Source organism: Pseudophryne corroboree, chromosome 4 (genome assembly GCF_028390025.1).
Source record: "Pseudophryne corroboree isolate aPseCor3 chromosome 4, aPseCor3.hap2, whole genome shotgun sequence".
NCBI lineage: Eukaryota > Metazoa > Chordata > Amphibia > Anura > Myobatrachidae > Pseudophryne > Pseudophryne corroboree.
In genome coordinates, this window is record NC_086447.1 from 685,310,572 (window position 1) to 685,326,446 (window position 15,875).

General features: G+C 42.7%; 1 protein-coding gene and 1 long non-coding RNA gene across 3 annotated transcripts in view; one reads left to right on the top strand and one right to left on the bottom strand.

The window, feature by feature from the left end:
• ADGB (androglobin) overlaps positions 1-15,875 on the bottom strand; it is a 943,967-nt gene that overhangs the window by 123,684 nt on the left and 804,408 nt on the right. For both annotated transcript variants that reach the window (XM_063917880.1, XM_063917881.1), the window contains one exon: positions 14,644-14,807. In XM_063917880.1, the coding sequence (XP_063773950.1) occupies positions 14,644-14,807 (164 nt within the window). The remainder of the gene's footprint in view (positions 1-14,643; positions 14,808-15,875) is intronic.
• On the top strand, positions 443-2,539 carry LOC134910160 (uncharacterized). Its single transcript, XR_010176137.1, has 3 exons — positions 443-634; positions 1,232-1,375; positions 2,459-2,539. It is a non-coding gene; the product is annotated as an uncharacterized LOC134910160 (long non-coding RNA).

The window sequence follows — 15,875 nt, forward strand, 5'->3', positions numbered from 1 at the left end:
CCCATTGAGCCCATACGAAAAGACGGCCCTGCCCAGATACCTGTACCATCTATATTGTATCTGTAGGTAATGTAATATTCATGACAAGCTATAGAGTACTAGAATTAATATTATGGTTCACAGTGATGTATGATATATTATGTCCTGGCAGGTATGTGTTTATTTCCTGATGGACATGTGACTGGGTTGTCTCTCTGTCATGGCCTTGATACCTATACACACGTATATATTTATATGTGCAATATGTATGCGATTACGCATTACCATTCATTTTTGTATGTATAGAGTTTTATGGTCAACTCTATTTAACAGGGTTTGTGTGATGCTGTATTCTACATGGTTGCCATAGAAACTTGCTTGTGTGTATTTAGATTGGTTTTGCAGTCATGTGACTAGATGTGTGATATTAGTGGGTGGTGCTACTGACTCGTTGGGGGTATGTATATCCTCTGTGATCCCGATGTATGGCCACGTGACCACAGTGATGGCGTCACGGTATGGCGCTGTCGGGCGGGGGACGGACTCACACTGGGAGCGTTTATGATTTAGTAGTAGGTCGGAGCGTGATGTCATCATATGGCGCCACCGGCTAGGGGGCTGACCAGCACCGTGACACATAATTGGGGAGCACTAGGTGAGCATTCGGTATAAATGTATGATTTGCTGATGTGTGTTATCATGTCCTGATGAAAATGCCCAAATAAAGAGGCATTGACACGTTGACTTCATACTGGCTGTGATGTGAATATTACTTGTGGGCTTGGAGTGCCGCTGTTGTGGAGGACTATATATATATATATATATATATATATATATATATATATATATTTATTCTTTGTTGATAAATATATCAATTTGATTAACAAAGCACAGGGAGGCTCATTCAGGTGTGGTTGTTCTGGCTGGTGCGGCTGCTATCTTTTGTCGTATACAATTGCAATTATAAACTAATATGGGCAGAAGCTAACCTGAGCATAGGGATGCCCACTGCAGTCGCATCATTTCCATCCAACAATAATTGCTGATACATCAGTACCACTGTTGAAAATTAGGTAAAATCAGGTCATGTCACAGACTCGAGTGCCTCTGTAGACACGCAGGCTGAGCTGCTCTCCAGGGACGTAGAGGGCTCTCCAGTAGCCAGTAAGACCACAACTGCTAATTTATGCACGGCCAGAAAAAGACATCTGTATGGCACACATTTCAAATGAATCTCATTTTTCCTATACAGGAGCAAATAGCTACATGAGTAAGTCATCTGACTGCAATATGAAAGGCCATAGGCTCCTGGGTATAACATCATTAATGTGTGCTTTAAAAAAAAGGATGATGTGACTGAAGGTCCTGGGTATGACTGAGAAAACTGCAATTTAAAGTAAGTGATAATGTAACTCAGGGGCCCATTCCTCACTACATGATTATTGAAAGTGATTCGCTGCGAGTTTTAAAAAAAACATTTGAAGGCATTCATCATACCTACATGCCTAAAGTATCCCTTTCGAAAAACTGCTCTTTTTGCACTTGCCATGTCCCTATGGATTTCCCTGCACCGGTGTCTGCACTCCCCTCAACACCCTGCTGTATGTAACCCCTTCCCACATCATCTCATCAGTGATGCTGTCCACCCGTATCCTCTCCCCAGTGTCTGCTGCCCCCCACATCATGTTATCAGTGATGCTGTCCCGCCGTCCCCTCTCCCCATTGTCTGCTTTGTCCTACCTTCCCCCGGCATCTATTCACCCGTACTGCTTTGTCCCCCCCGCATCCTTTCCCCATGTCCGCTGTGTCCTCTCTTCTCCCTGCATCCATTCACTCATGCTGTCTTATCATTCCCCGCATCCTCTGTGTACTTGAGTACCCCTTCCCCCATCAACTCCCCTGTCTCCCAGTTCCCATCCGCAGCGGTGCCACGGAGCCTGGACGGAGGAACTTCACTGAGAGAGCCGTAGGCAGTGCGGAGTCTAGGAACACTGGGCTGTGGTGCCCTGCAGGGTAGGAGGAGGGTAGTCGGAGCTCTCTGAATAGAAGATTATCGGGGCTGTATGCCATCTCAGTGTGGTGTACAGTAACACCACTAAATTCCAAAAAGAAATGCTTTTTCTGAACTAGATGAATGGCCCTGACAATTTATATTTTGTATAAATTAAGTGATGATGAATAGATATGTTGATGACAGACAGCTCTCAAATTAGGTGCATAAATGATGTATATATATATCATGTGGGAAGGGGCATCATAGCAACTGTTTTCACTGGGCACCAGGGCCTGCTTTATAACTGTTTGAAAAATATGGGATGGGGGGGCGGGGGCACCAATGCTTTTTCTGGCCCAGGGAACCAAAATGTCTAGTTACGGCTCTGCATTTAATTTGTATTTTCTTCACATAACTATCCCTCTGTACACAGTGTTACATTTAAACAATGGAAAAAAAAATATTTTTTGTTTTTGGATTTTCTAGGAAGCACATTTAAAAAGAACATTACAGTCATTAGCGACAAGAGTCCTTTCTATCAAGCGTGATCTCAAGGCTGATTCATATTATGTCAATTCATTTCAAGGTTCATATTAAATTACATTAACCATCGCCACATCAAGATTGTTTCTTCAACAGGGTAATGGCAAATAAGTAATAAACATGAAATATCTTTCATTTTAATTAACTGCATAATACTGTTTCTACTAGCAAAAACATAAAAGAGGGAAATGCTATTAAAATGTTTGAAACAGCAGGCAAACAGAGTATCAAAAAGGTCAGGGAAAAAGTCCTCATACTGAAACTATAATGTAAACCTGCTAAAGTTTTAATTTAAAAGTCTTTTCAGGCAAAGCTATGCTAATCTTTTTGATTCTAATTATATTGATGTAGTTCATTCTAAAATTATTTTCTACGGTACTTGCTTTAAAAAGATGAGAAAAAGAAAATATACTTTGTGATCAGATTTTTTTTTTAAATGTTAATCATAAACCATGATACAGAAGCAAATTAACTGTTATTTATTAACATTAACCTCATTAATTTATTAAATAATTTACTGATTTACATCTACTGTGGGTTTATTTTATATACAGGTTGAGTATCCCTTATCCAAAATGCTTGGGACCAGAGGTATTTTGGATATCGGATTTTTCCGTATTTTGGAATAAATGCATACCATAATGAGATATCATGGTGATAAGACCTAAATCTAAGCACAGAATGCATTTATGTTACATATACACCCTGTACACACAGCCTGAAGGTAGTTTTAGCCAATATTTTTTATAACTTTGTGCATTAAACAAAGTGTGTCTACATTCACACAATTCATTTATGTTTCACATACACCTTATACACACAGCCTGAAGGTCATTTAATACAATATTTTTAATAACTTTGTGTATTAAACAAAGTTTGTGTACATTGAGCCATCAAAAAACAAAGATTTCACTATCTCACTCTCACTCAAAAAAGTCCGTATTTCGGAATATTCCGTATTTCGGAATATTTGGATATGGGATACTCAACCTGTATTGAATCTATTAACCTATCTAACTGTTCTGTGTTAACTTCACAACTACGAAGTTTGAAGTAAATCATTTTTAGTTTATATGATATATGTATTTTAACATTTATTTTTGAAAGGGCCAATTAATGAATTACACTATTTGACTGATATACCTATAAACTTTCTAGCAGTCAGATAATGTCTTAGTAAGTTTAGATTAACAGGGAAATGTTATGCCCCCTCTAGGTTGTCTGATACTTACTGTATGGCAGTGTTATTTACCCTGTACTTGTCCTATACTATCTTCAACTGTAAGTCACTATTGTCGGGTTTTGATTTTTGATTTATGTACTCTGTAATTGGGCGCTGCGGATCCCTTGTGGTGCGATAAAAATAAAGGATAATAATAATAATAATAATAATTATTATTATTATTATTATTAAGGGTATGTAAAACGAATACATTAATAATCCTTCAGAATGTCATATGATTCCAGGACTATGGCTAAAAATAACACAGGCCTGCAAAATTTCATTTGTTGAAAACTCTCTGCAATTCCCTACTGATTCCAGAGGTATTTTGTGTCCTGATTTAAAAAAATAACTATGATTTTGAAGTGAAACATGAGGATTTTTCACAAAATAAATGTGAAGATAGGGGAAAAATTTTCCAAACCAGTGTATTCTGGTGAAATGTCAATTTTATTACCAAAGTTAAAAAATATTCTGATGTACAAAAAGAAAAAGGGAACAAAGAACAATTTTTCAATGTTGCTTACATGTCTTTATAATGTTGCAGGATAGGAAACAGACAGTTGTAGTAAATGGAGTGCAATCTTTGCAAGGAAATGTTACCAGTGGAGTACCCCAGGGAACTGTACTCGGACCAGTTCTCTTTAATATCTTTGTTGGTTACATTGCAAATGGTATTAAAGGGAAAGTATGCCTTTTTGCAGATGATACAAAGATTTGCAACAGGGTAGACACACCGGGAGGGGTAAAACAAATGATTGATGATCTAGCTAGGCTTGAGAAATGGTCAAGAACGTGGCAACTACAGTTTAATGCTAAAAAATGCAAAATCATGCACTTGGGTCTCAAAAACCCAAAGCTAAATATAGTATCAAGGGTACTATAATGGAAACTACTGAGGAGGAAAGGGATTTAGGAGTCACTATTTCAAGTGACTTAAAGGCAGGAAAGCAATGCAACAAAGCAATGAGAAAGGCAAGTCAGATGCTTGGTTGCATAGGGAGAGGAATCAGTAGCAGGAAAAAAGAAGTGATAATGCCACTGTATAGGTCATTGGTACGGCCGCATCTTGAATACTGTGTCCAGTTCTGGAGACCATATCTCCAGAAGGATATAAATACATTGGAGAGTGTACAAAGAAGGGCAACTAAAATGGTGCATGGCCTACTTCACAAAACTTACCCGGAAAGACTAAAAGATCTTAACATGTATACTTTGGAGGAGAGAAGGGAAAGGGGGGACATGATAGAAACTTTCAAATTTACCAAGGGTTTTAACAAAGTTCAGGAGGCACACATTCTTCAAAGGAAGAGGAGTATTAGAACTCGAGGACATACACTGAAACTGGAGGGAGGCAGGTTCAGGGGAAATTTAAGGAAAACTTACTTCACAGAAAGGGTAGTGGACAAGTGGAATAGCCTCCCATCAGAGGTGGTAGAGGCTAAGACTGTAGAGCAATTTAAACATGCTTGGGATAGGAACCCCTTCCGACCTAAACTTGTCGGAGGCTGCCATCTTTCCGACAAGATGGCAGCGTCAGACAATAATTGAATACACCCCTATATGCTTGTAGCTGGGTCTGTGAAGTTCCCAAAGAACTTCTTTACAACATCCTTAAAAGCAAATAACAAGCTTAGCACACGCCAGAAATTGCGCACATAGGCAGCAAAGAAGATGGATATCCCAAAGGTGTTATCCTCACCCACTGTCAATATGTAAAAAAACCTTTAGAGTTTGGGTATCCTTCTCTCTGCGCACCCTTACTTACAGGAGTGAACAATTTAAAGGAACCTATTTAAAAGTAGAGGCCCTCCAGTCGGTCTGTGGTCTTCGCAAATTTTTTTTGCAATGTTGGTATAAAGTGTAGATGACAAACCATGAAAAAAGAATAAAAAGACAATCTAGTGCAACACAATCTCATGATTTGTCCAATAGTAAAAATACTCCGCCACTCAAATAAGTAACGAGTATTGCTCAATCAGATAATTAATGTAAAAAGTCTTTAATAAAACAGTTTAGCAATAAAAAATGTCTGTTTCTTGAAGGAAAGCAAATAACATTCACTGATGTTACATCCCAATCTTATGAGGGTGGCTTCCTACCAGATTCCGGAATTTTGAAGTGCACATAAGAAACTGTAATGATGTTTCTCTGACGTCCTAGTGGATGCTGGGAACTCCGTAAGGACCATGGGAATAGACGGGCTCCGCAGGAGACTGGGCACTCTAAAGAAAAGATTAGGTACTATCTGGTGTGCAGTGTGCACTGGCTCCTCCCTCTATGCCCCTCCTCCAGACCTTAGTTAGAATCTGTGCCCGGCCAGAGCTGGGTGCTCCTAGTGGGCTCTCCTGAGCTTACTAGTAAAGAAAGTATTTATTAGGTTTTTTATTTTCAGTGAGCTTCTGCTGGCAACAGACTCACTGCTACGTGGGACTAAGGGGAGAGAAGCAAACCTACCTGCTTGCAGCTAGCTTGTGCTTCTTAGGCTACTGGACACCATTAGCTCCAGAGGGTTCGAACACAGGCACCTGTCCTCGATTGTCCGTTCCTGGAGCCGCGCCGCCGTCCCCCTCGCAGAGCCAGAAGAACAGAAGCTTGAAGACGACTAAATCGGCGGCAGAAGACTCCTGTCTTCATTTAAGGTAGCGCACAGCACCGCAGCTGTGCGCCATTGCTCCCAGCACACTTACACACTCCGGTCACTGTAGGGTGCAGGTCCTGGGGGGGGGCGCCCTGGGCAGCAATTGAAGTACCTTTTGGCAATAAAAATACATATATACAGTCTGGCACTGTATATATGTAAAAAAACCCCGCCATTTTTTTACACAGAAAGCGGGAAAGAAGCCCGCCACTGAGGGGGCGGGGCCTTCTTCCTCAGCACACCAGCGCCATTTTCTCTTCACAGCTCCGCTGGAAGCAGCTCCCCAGGCTCTCCCCTGCAGTATCCAGGTACAAGAAGGGTAAAAAAGAGAGGGGGGGCACATAAATTTAGGCGCAAATAAAACATATAAGGCAGCTATTGGGTAATCACTTATTATAAGTAAAAATCCCTGTGTTATATAGCGCTGTGGTGTGTGCTGGCATACTCTCTCTCTGTCTCCCCAAAGGACTTTGTGGGGTGCTGTCCTCAGTCTGAGCATTCCCTGTATGTGTGCGGTGTGTCGGTACGGCTGTGTCGACATGTTTTATGAGGAGGGTTACGTGGAGGCGGAGCAAGGGCAGATAAGTGTGGTGTCGCCCCCGTCGGTGCCGTCACCTGATTGGATGGATATGTGGAAGGTCTTAAACAACAATGTAAGCTCCTTACATAAAAGGTTTGATGACGCTGCAGCCTTGGGACAGCCGGGGTCTCAGCCCGCGCCTGCCCAGGCGACTCAGAAACCGTCAGGGGCTCATAAACGCCCTCTATCTCAGATGGTTGACACAGATGTCGACACGGAGTCCGACTCCAGTGTCGACGATGATGAGGCACATTTACAGTCTAAAATGACCAAGGCCATCCGATACATGATTATTGCAATGAAAGATGTATTACACATTTCTGAGATTAACCCTGTTAATACCAAGAGGGTTTATATGTTTGGGGAGAAAAAGCAGCCAGTGACTTTTCCCCCATCTGATGAATTAAATGAATTATGTGAAGAAGCGTGGAGTTCCCCTGATAAGAAACTAGTGATTTCTAAGAGGTTACTGATGGCGTACCCTTTCCCGCCAACGGACAGGTTACGTTGGGAAACATCCCCTAGGGTGGACAAGGCGCTGACACACTTATCTAAAAAGGTGGCCCCTGCCGTCTCAGGATACGGCCGCCCTAAAGGAGCCTGCGGATAGAAAGCAGGAAGCTATCCTGAAGTCAGTGTATACACACTCTGGTACTCTACTGAGACCAGCTATTGCTTCAGCCTGGATGTGTAGTGCTGTAGCAGCATGGACAGATACTCTGTCAGACGACATAGATTCCTTCGACAGGGATACTGTTTTGCTAACCATCGAACATATAAAAGACGTCGTCTTATATATGCGGGATGCCCAGAGGGACATTTGCCTGCTGGGCTCTAGAATTAATGCTATGTCCATTTCTGCCAGGAGGGTCTTATGGACTCGGCAATGGACAGGAGATGCTGTTTCTAAAAAACACATGGAGGTTTTGCCTTATAAGGGTGAGGAATTGTTTGGGGACGGTCTATCGGACCTCGTGTCCACAGCGACAGCTGGAAAGTCGACTTTCTTGCCTCAGGTTTCCTCACAGCCTAAGAAAGCACCGTATTATCAAATGCAGTCCTTTCGTTCTCAGAAAGGCAAGAGGGTCAGGGGTGCATCCTTTCTTGCCAGAGGCAGGGGTAGAGGTAAGAAGCTGCACCATGCAGCCAGTTCCCAGGAACAAAAGTCCTCCCCTGCTTCCACTAAGTCCACCGCATGACGTTGGGGCTCCACAGGCCGAGCCAGGTGCGGTGGGGGCGCGTCTCCGAAACTTCAACAACCAGTGGGTTCGCTCACAGGTGGATCTCTGGGCTGTACAAATTGTATCTCAGGGATACAAGCTGGAATTCGAAGTGACTCCCCCCCGCCGTTACCTCAAATCAGCCTTGCCAGCTTCCCCCATGGAAAGGGAGGTAGTACTGGCGGCAATTCACAAGCTGTACCTCCAGCAAGTGATTATCAGGGTCCCCCTCCTTCAACAGGGAAGAGGTTACTATTCCACAATGTTTGTGGTACCGAAACCGGACGGTTCGGTGAGACCCATTCTGAATTTAAAATCCTTGAACACTTATATAAAGAAATTCAAGTTCAAAATGGAATCGCTCAGAGCGGTTATTGCAAGCCTGGAAGAGGGGGATTTTATGGTGTCGCTGGACATCAAGGATGCTTACTTGCATGTCCCCATTTACCCACTTCACCAGGAGTACCTCAGGTTTGTGGTACAGGACTGTCATTACCAGTTCCAGACGTTGCCGTTTGGCCTGTCCACGGCACCGAGGATATTTACCAAGGTAATGGCCGAAATGATGATACTCCTTCGGAAGAAGGGAGTTATAGTTATCCTGTACTTGGACGATCTCCTCATAAAGGCGAGGTCCAGAGAGCAGTTGTTGATCAGCGTAGCACTCTCTCAGGAAGTGTTGCAACAGCACGGCTGGATTCTGAATGTTCCAAAGTCGCAGCTGATTCCTACGACGCGTCTGCTTTTCCTGGGCATGATTCTGGACACAGAACAGAAGAAGATGTTTCTCCCGGAAGAGAAGGCCCAGGAATTAGCATCTCTGGTCAGGGACCTCCTGAAACCAAAACAGGTATCGGTGCATCACTGCACGCGAGTCCTGGGAAAGATAGTGGCTTCATACGAAGCCATTCCCTTCGGCAGGTTCCATGCAAGGATCTTTCTGTGGGATCTGTTGGACAAGTGGTCCGGATCGCATCTTCAGATGCATCGGCTGATCACCCTGTCCACAAGGGCCAGGGTGTCTCTTCTGTGGTGGCTGCAGAGTGCTCACCTTCTCGAGGGCTGCAGGTTCGGCATACAGGACTGGGTCCTGGTGACCACGGATGCAAGCCTCCGAGGATGGGGGGCAGTCACTCAGGGAAGAAACTTCCAAGGGCTGTGGTCAAGTCTGGAGACTTCTCTACACATAAATATACTGGAACTAAGGGCCATTTACAACGCCCTGAGTCAAGCAGAGCCTCTGCTTCGAAACCGGCCAGTGCTGATTCAGTCAGACAACATCACGGCGGTCGCCCATGTAAACCGCCAGGGCGGCACAAGAAGCAGGATGGCAATGGCGGAAGCCACAAAGATTCTTCGGTGGGCGGAGAATCACGTGCAAGCACTGTCAGCAGTGTTCATTCCGGGAGTGGACAACTGGGAAGCAGACTTCCTCAGCAGACACGACCTCCACCCGGGAGAGTGGGGACTTCATCAAGAAGTCTTCACACAGATTGCAAAGCGATGGGACCTGCCACAGGTGGACATGATGGCGTCCCGCCTCAACAAAAAGCTAAAAAGATATTGCGTCAGGTCAAGGGACCCTCAGGCGATAGCTGTGGACGCCCTAGTGACACCGTGGGTGTACCAGTCGGTATATGTGTTTCCTCCTCTTCCTCTCATACCAAAGGTACTGAGAATAGTAAGAAAGAGAGGAATAAGAACAATACTCATTGTTCCGGATTGGCCAAGAAGGACTTGGTACCCGGAACTGCAAGAAATGCGCACAGAGGACCCATGGCCTCTGCCTCTCAGACAGGACCCGCTGCAACAAGGGCCCTGTCTGTTCCAAGACTTACCGCGGCTGCGTTTGACGGCATGGCGGTTGAACGCCGGATCCTAGCGAAAAAAGGCATTCCGGATGAAGTTATTCCTACGCTGATAAAGGCTAGGAAGGACGTGACAGCAAAGCATTATCACCGTATATGGCGAAAATATGTTGCTTGGTGTGGGGCCAGGAAGGCCCCTACAGAGGAATTCCAGCTGGGTCGATTCCTGCACTTCCTACAGTCAGGGGTGACTATGGGCCTAAAATTGGGGTCCATAAAGGTCCAGATTTCGGCCCTATCCATTTTCTTTCAAAAAGAACTGGCTTCACTGCCTGAGGTTCAGACGTTTATTAAGGGAGTGCTGCATATTCAGCCCCCTTTTGTGCCACCAGTGGCACCCTGGGATCTTAACGTTGTGTTGGATTTCCTGAAATCCCACTGGTTTGAGCCACTTAAGACCGTGGAACTAAAGTATCTCACGTGGAAAGTGGTCATGCTGTTGGCCTTAGCATCGGCTAGGCGTGTGTCGGAATTGGCGGCTTTGTCATGTAAAAGCCCATATCTGATCTTCCATATGGACAGGGCAGAATTGAGGACTCGTCCCCAATTTCTCCCAAAGGTGGTATCATCGTTTCATTTGAACCAACCTATTGTGGTGCCTGCGGCTACTCGGGACTTGGAGGACTCCAAGTTACTGGACGTAGTCAGGGCTTTGAAAATGGATTACCGCATCCAAAATCAGTAAAAGCCCATTCCACAAGGAAGGTGGGCTCTTCTTGGGCGGCTGCCCGAGGGGTCTCGGCTTTACAGCTTTGCCGAGCGGCTACTTGGTCGGGTTCAAACACCTTTGCAAAGTTCTACAAGTTTGATACCCTGGCTGAGGAGGACCTCGTGTTTGCTCATTCGGTGCTGCAGAGTCATCCGCACTCTCCCGCCCTTTTGAGAGCTTTGGTATAATCCCCATGGTCCTTACGGAGTTCCCAGCATCCACTAGGACGTCAGAGAAAATAAGAATTTACTCACCGGTAATTCTATTTTTCGTAGTCCGTAGTGGATGCTGGGCGCCCGTCCCAAGTGCGGACTTTCTGCAATACGTGTATATAGTTATTGCTTAAATAAGGGTTATTGTTATGAGCCATCCGTTGAGTGAGGCTCAGTTGTTGTTCATACTGTTAACTGGGTAAGGTTATCACAAGTTGTACGGTGTGATTGGTGTGGCTGGTATGAGTCTTACCCTGGATTCCAAATATCCTTTCCTTGTAATGTCAGCTCTTCCGGGCACAGTTTCCCTAACTGAGGTCTGGAGGAGGGGCATAGAGGGAGGAGCCAGTGCACACCAGATAGTACCTAATCTTTTCTTTAGAGTGCCCACTCTTCAAGAGTCCATAGTAATATGAATAAGGTTGCTAATCTCATTATTGTGCATTTTGGTAGAGTTTTTACTATGCTTTAAAATCTAGTTATATGAATTGATATGTTAAATTATTTTGTGAAATAAATTAGTGAGGAAGATGTACTGGTTAAAAAAAAAAGTGGTTTAACTGTTGTGACCAGTTTCAATATGGTCATTTAGGTACTTCCAGTGTTTGAGTGCCGATCACATGACAAAGTTAGGGCAATGGAACTGCATTTGGGGGATTAAAAGATGGCCACTTAGGAATTTCCGGTTGGGCCGATCATCGCTAAAAATCAGATCCTCCTTTCGATCCAGCGTGATAGTCACAATGGGCTATACGGAGGGGGCGGTCACGTGATCAGACACACCAGAGGGATAGTATCTTACCTGCACGTAAAGGTCTAACTATTATGTGATTTATGGATGGGAAGTGAAAACGGAGGACACAAGTTACTTCCGGTTTCCGGGATTTTTACTATTATCATATTTTATGTATTTTAGCACAGCAGCTTTCATATATTTGGGAAATATAACATACTGTTTGTCAGCATGGTCTCTGCTTTTAAGTTAAGTACAGTAGGATCCTTTAAATTGTTTACTCCTGTAAGGGGGCGCAGAGAGAAGGATACCCAAACTCTAAAGGTTTATTTACATCCCTAAAAGCATTCCTAGCCTCTCTTTCAACTGTTTCTAAACTCTTTGCCTGGGAGAATATTTACTAAAATTTGATTTTGGAATCATTTTTATGAATCTTCAAAATCAATTGAAATCAATTCTTTTTGTCATGGGTTGGGTGGCTATATGTGGCTCTTTATACTTATGCTCAGTAGGAGTTTGTGGATTTGACAATGGAGTCAGAAGCCAGGAGCAACAGCCATAGCCTAAATAACCTGTTTTGGTAGAAGGGGAACAAATTAGAACAATATAGTAACAATTACTCTTAGCTGCTTTATTAGCACATACTGGTATTTTACACAACAACTATCCCTTTGGCATTTGTCCCACAAGAATTTTTGCAGACAGGGATGAATTCCTGAGGATGTAGGTATCACAGGATGATCCAGGATAGTCAGTTACAACACTCATGATTTTAAAATTCATTGTATTATTCAGTCAAATTGCCCAATATTGTGATCTGGTGCTATCTATTGCACATTCATGGAATAAGTATGATGTCTATAAGTATAAATATGTGCACTATTCACATCATAAAGCTGCTGATGGTGCTCTGAATGATCCTCCAGGGTTATCTCAGTCTCATGGTGATTTGCATTGTGCAGGTAGGTGCACAACATACCATAACCTTGGACATGCATTATTACTACTTCTACGCTGTCCTACATGCTTTTGTGTACTTAAAAAGTAATCACTATCAATTTCCTACCATTAGAATGGTGTTTAGAAGCCAAATGTCTAACATCATTCTAAACATTTGGGGATTTGAGGTTCGATTTTGAGTTTGATTTGCAAATCGATTTGCAAATCGAATTTTTGGTAATTGAGGGGAATCTATGTTGGCCTATGGGAAAACATCAATGTTTTTCAGACATTCAATTTCTATTGGGATGTGAGCTGAATTTTAATATCTGGTGAAAAAAAAATGCCTTGTGTCAAATTGGCATTTGGCAGTTATACAAATATTTAAAACACCCTCCTTCTTTTGGCAAAGTTTTAACAAACTGCTTCATAAGTCTTAGTCTGAAGTGAAGAGGGGGATAAGAAGGCTTTTGTGGGATCAGTTAAACTTTCAAGGAAAACATTTTTGTATACGTGTTTTAAATCAGCCCTGCTTGGCCACAGTTTTTTGATCCAGTGTTGGTCTTTTGATCAACTGACCCAATCGCAAAAAACATGGATACTTTGTGTATACTCTTCACTGTCAAAGAAGCATGGACAGTACTTTAAGATCACCACATGTTTATAAGTGATCCTTGTAGTTGACATTTTGGAGAACTGTAGCTACATTTCCATTAGTTTTTTTAAAGTAAAATTTCATACTGTGGGAAAATGGTGCGTGATGGAATTTTTTTGTATTTTTATTTAAATAAGCAGCCAAAAATTAATTCATAAGTGTGGAAATTTTTCCACCGCAGACCTATGTAACATGCCACTTCTGCAAGTGCAGATGACAGATGAAATCATAAGAAAATACTATTCCATTAAGACATTTACAGAAGAACATGTGCTAAGGTCACTTTAATTGGAATATGCTGTGAACTCAGAAGAATAAGGAGCCGATCTTTAGGCTCTCTAGTAATAGAACTTGATCACAAAAGGACCTGAAAGAGGATCTCTCAATTCTCTGCTGTCCTAGTAAGACTTCTACAGAAGTTGATATATCAAGCAGTAAAAAAAGTAGAGAAGTGTACCAGTGAAGAAATTCCCATAGCATCCAATCAGCTTTGAGGTAGCATTTATCAAGTTCATTCAATTCAATACAATGATAGGTAGAAGCTGATTTCTTCTTTGGGCAACTTCTCCGCTAGTCCGATTTTTAAAGGGCAAAATGCATCCTGCCACTTTAGCAGCATCCTGCTAAAACAGCCTGCCTGCTTCCTTGCTGCGTGAATAGATACCATGTGCACGCACACGGCATCTATTCACATTAAAGGGAAAGGTTGGTTGAAGCCTAGCATGGCACGCCCCCATCAGTAACATCAATGGCTGAGGCACGCCCCCATTAGTGACGGTGAAGGTGCCGGACCGCTCCCAATAGTGACGCTGGTGGGGCCACGCCCCTCCCAGTCAGCCACGCCCATTTTTATGCAAACATACTGCCCTAGGACCCCTGAGCCCTGCATGCCTGCATCATAGCGGGAACACTATGGATATTAAAAAGTGAGCCTAAATAGTCCTATTTCGAATCTTGTTAAATCTATCATGGGTACCAAACAAATTCCACCTCAATTACTAGGAATATAAAAAAGACATACTGTAGAATGAAAACAGTAAACAAAAATACTGTATATAGTTCTTAATTTTATTGCTTGATCTTAAGACAGTGCTACTCTGCATTGGATAATATATAGTACCAGTCATTGCTCATGTTTCACTAAGAAAAGGAGAGCACATTGATTGGACTTTTGCCAAGGGCCCTGAATGTGTTTTACTAAGACTACTTTATACAGAATCATAGTACTAGGAGAAGCATTAGTAAAACACCATTATTTGAAGCATAAAACAAGAAAACAATACAGAAAAAAACACAGCCCTCTAATAAAGGTACAGCAACCAGTAGCACAACTTCCAAAGGGGTCTCACCGGTTGTGGAGTTGGTGTTTTCTCTTCCGTGTTTTCGTTCTCTCCAGACTGTTGGATTTCAGTATTACTCTCAGGTCTCGAAGAGCTCTTATTATTTTTGTGACTGTTGCCAGAACCATTTCTTCCTTTCTTTGTTCCATTTAACAATATCTGACTTTTACTTGCTGTTAAAGGTTATGAAGTAAGCCTTATTAGTTAACAGTATATGTTATATCACAGTTGAATGTGCCAGAACAAGAGTACATATTAAAAAAAAAAAAAATAGTTAATGTGTGCATTTCTGCTTGCTGATTATTTTCCTGCTAATTTGGTAAGTGGTACACACAAGGTCAGCATAAGGGCACCTGATGAAAAACCTCTAGCAAACCCATGCAATTCATTTTCTTTACCTTTTCCAACTACAGCAATAATTAGGAACCATGTTCCCAAAAGTATTTTAATATAGTTGTACAGTATTGTGCTGTAACATAAATTCTGTTCTTAAAGAAATAGCTATAGGGGGTCATTCCGAGTTGTTCGCTCGCAAGTGAATTTTAGCAGATTTGCTCATGCTAAGCCGCCACCTACTGGGAGTGAATCTTAGCATCTTAAAATTGCGAACGATGTATTCGCAATATTGCGATTACACACCTCGTAGCAGTTTCTGAGTTGCTCCAGACTTACTCGGCATCTGCGATCATTTCACTGCTTGTCGTTCCTGGTTTGACGTCACAAACACACCCAGCGTTCGCCCAGACACTCCCCCGTTTCTCCGGCCACTCCTGCGTTTTTTCCGGAAACGGTAGCGTTTTTTCCCACACGCCCATAAAACGGCCTGTTTCCGCCCAGTAACACCCATTTCCTGTCAATCACATTACGATCGCCAGAACGATGAAAATGCCGTGAGTAAAATTCCTAAGTGCATAGCAAATTTACTTGGCGCAGTCGCAGTGCGGACATTGCGCATGCGCATTAAGCGGAAAATCGCTGCGATGCGAAGATTTTTACCGAGCGAACAACTCGGAATGACCCCCATAGTTCTATGATGATGACCTCTAAAATAAAATAATTCAATAATACAGGAGATAATACAAATGACTGTAACCAGGAAAACTGGCATTACATATCTGCTCATTATTTAGTTCTAAAGTCTAACTGCCAGGTAAGACAAAAGGTGGTGACAGACTGGGATCTACAATGAATGCAAATTGTACAGTACACTACACTTTTATTCCTCCATCAACGTTCACTTC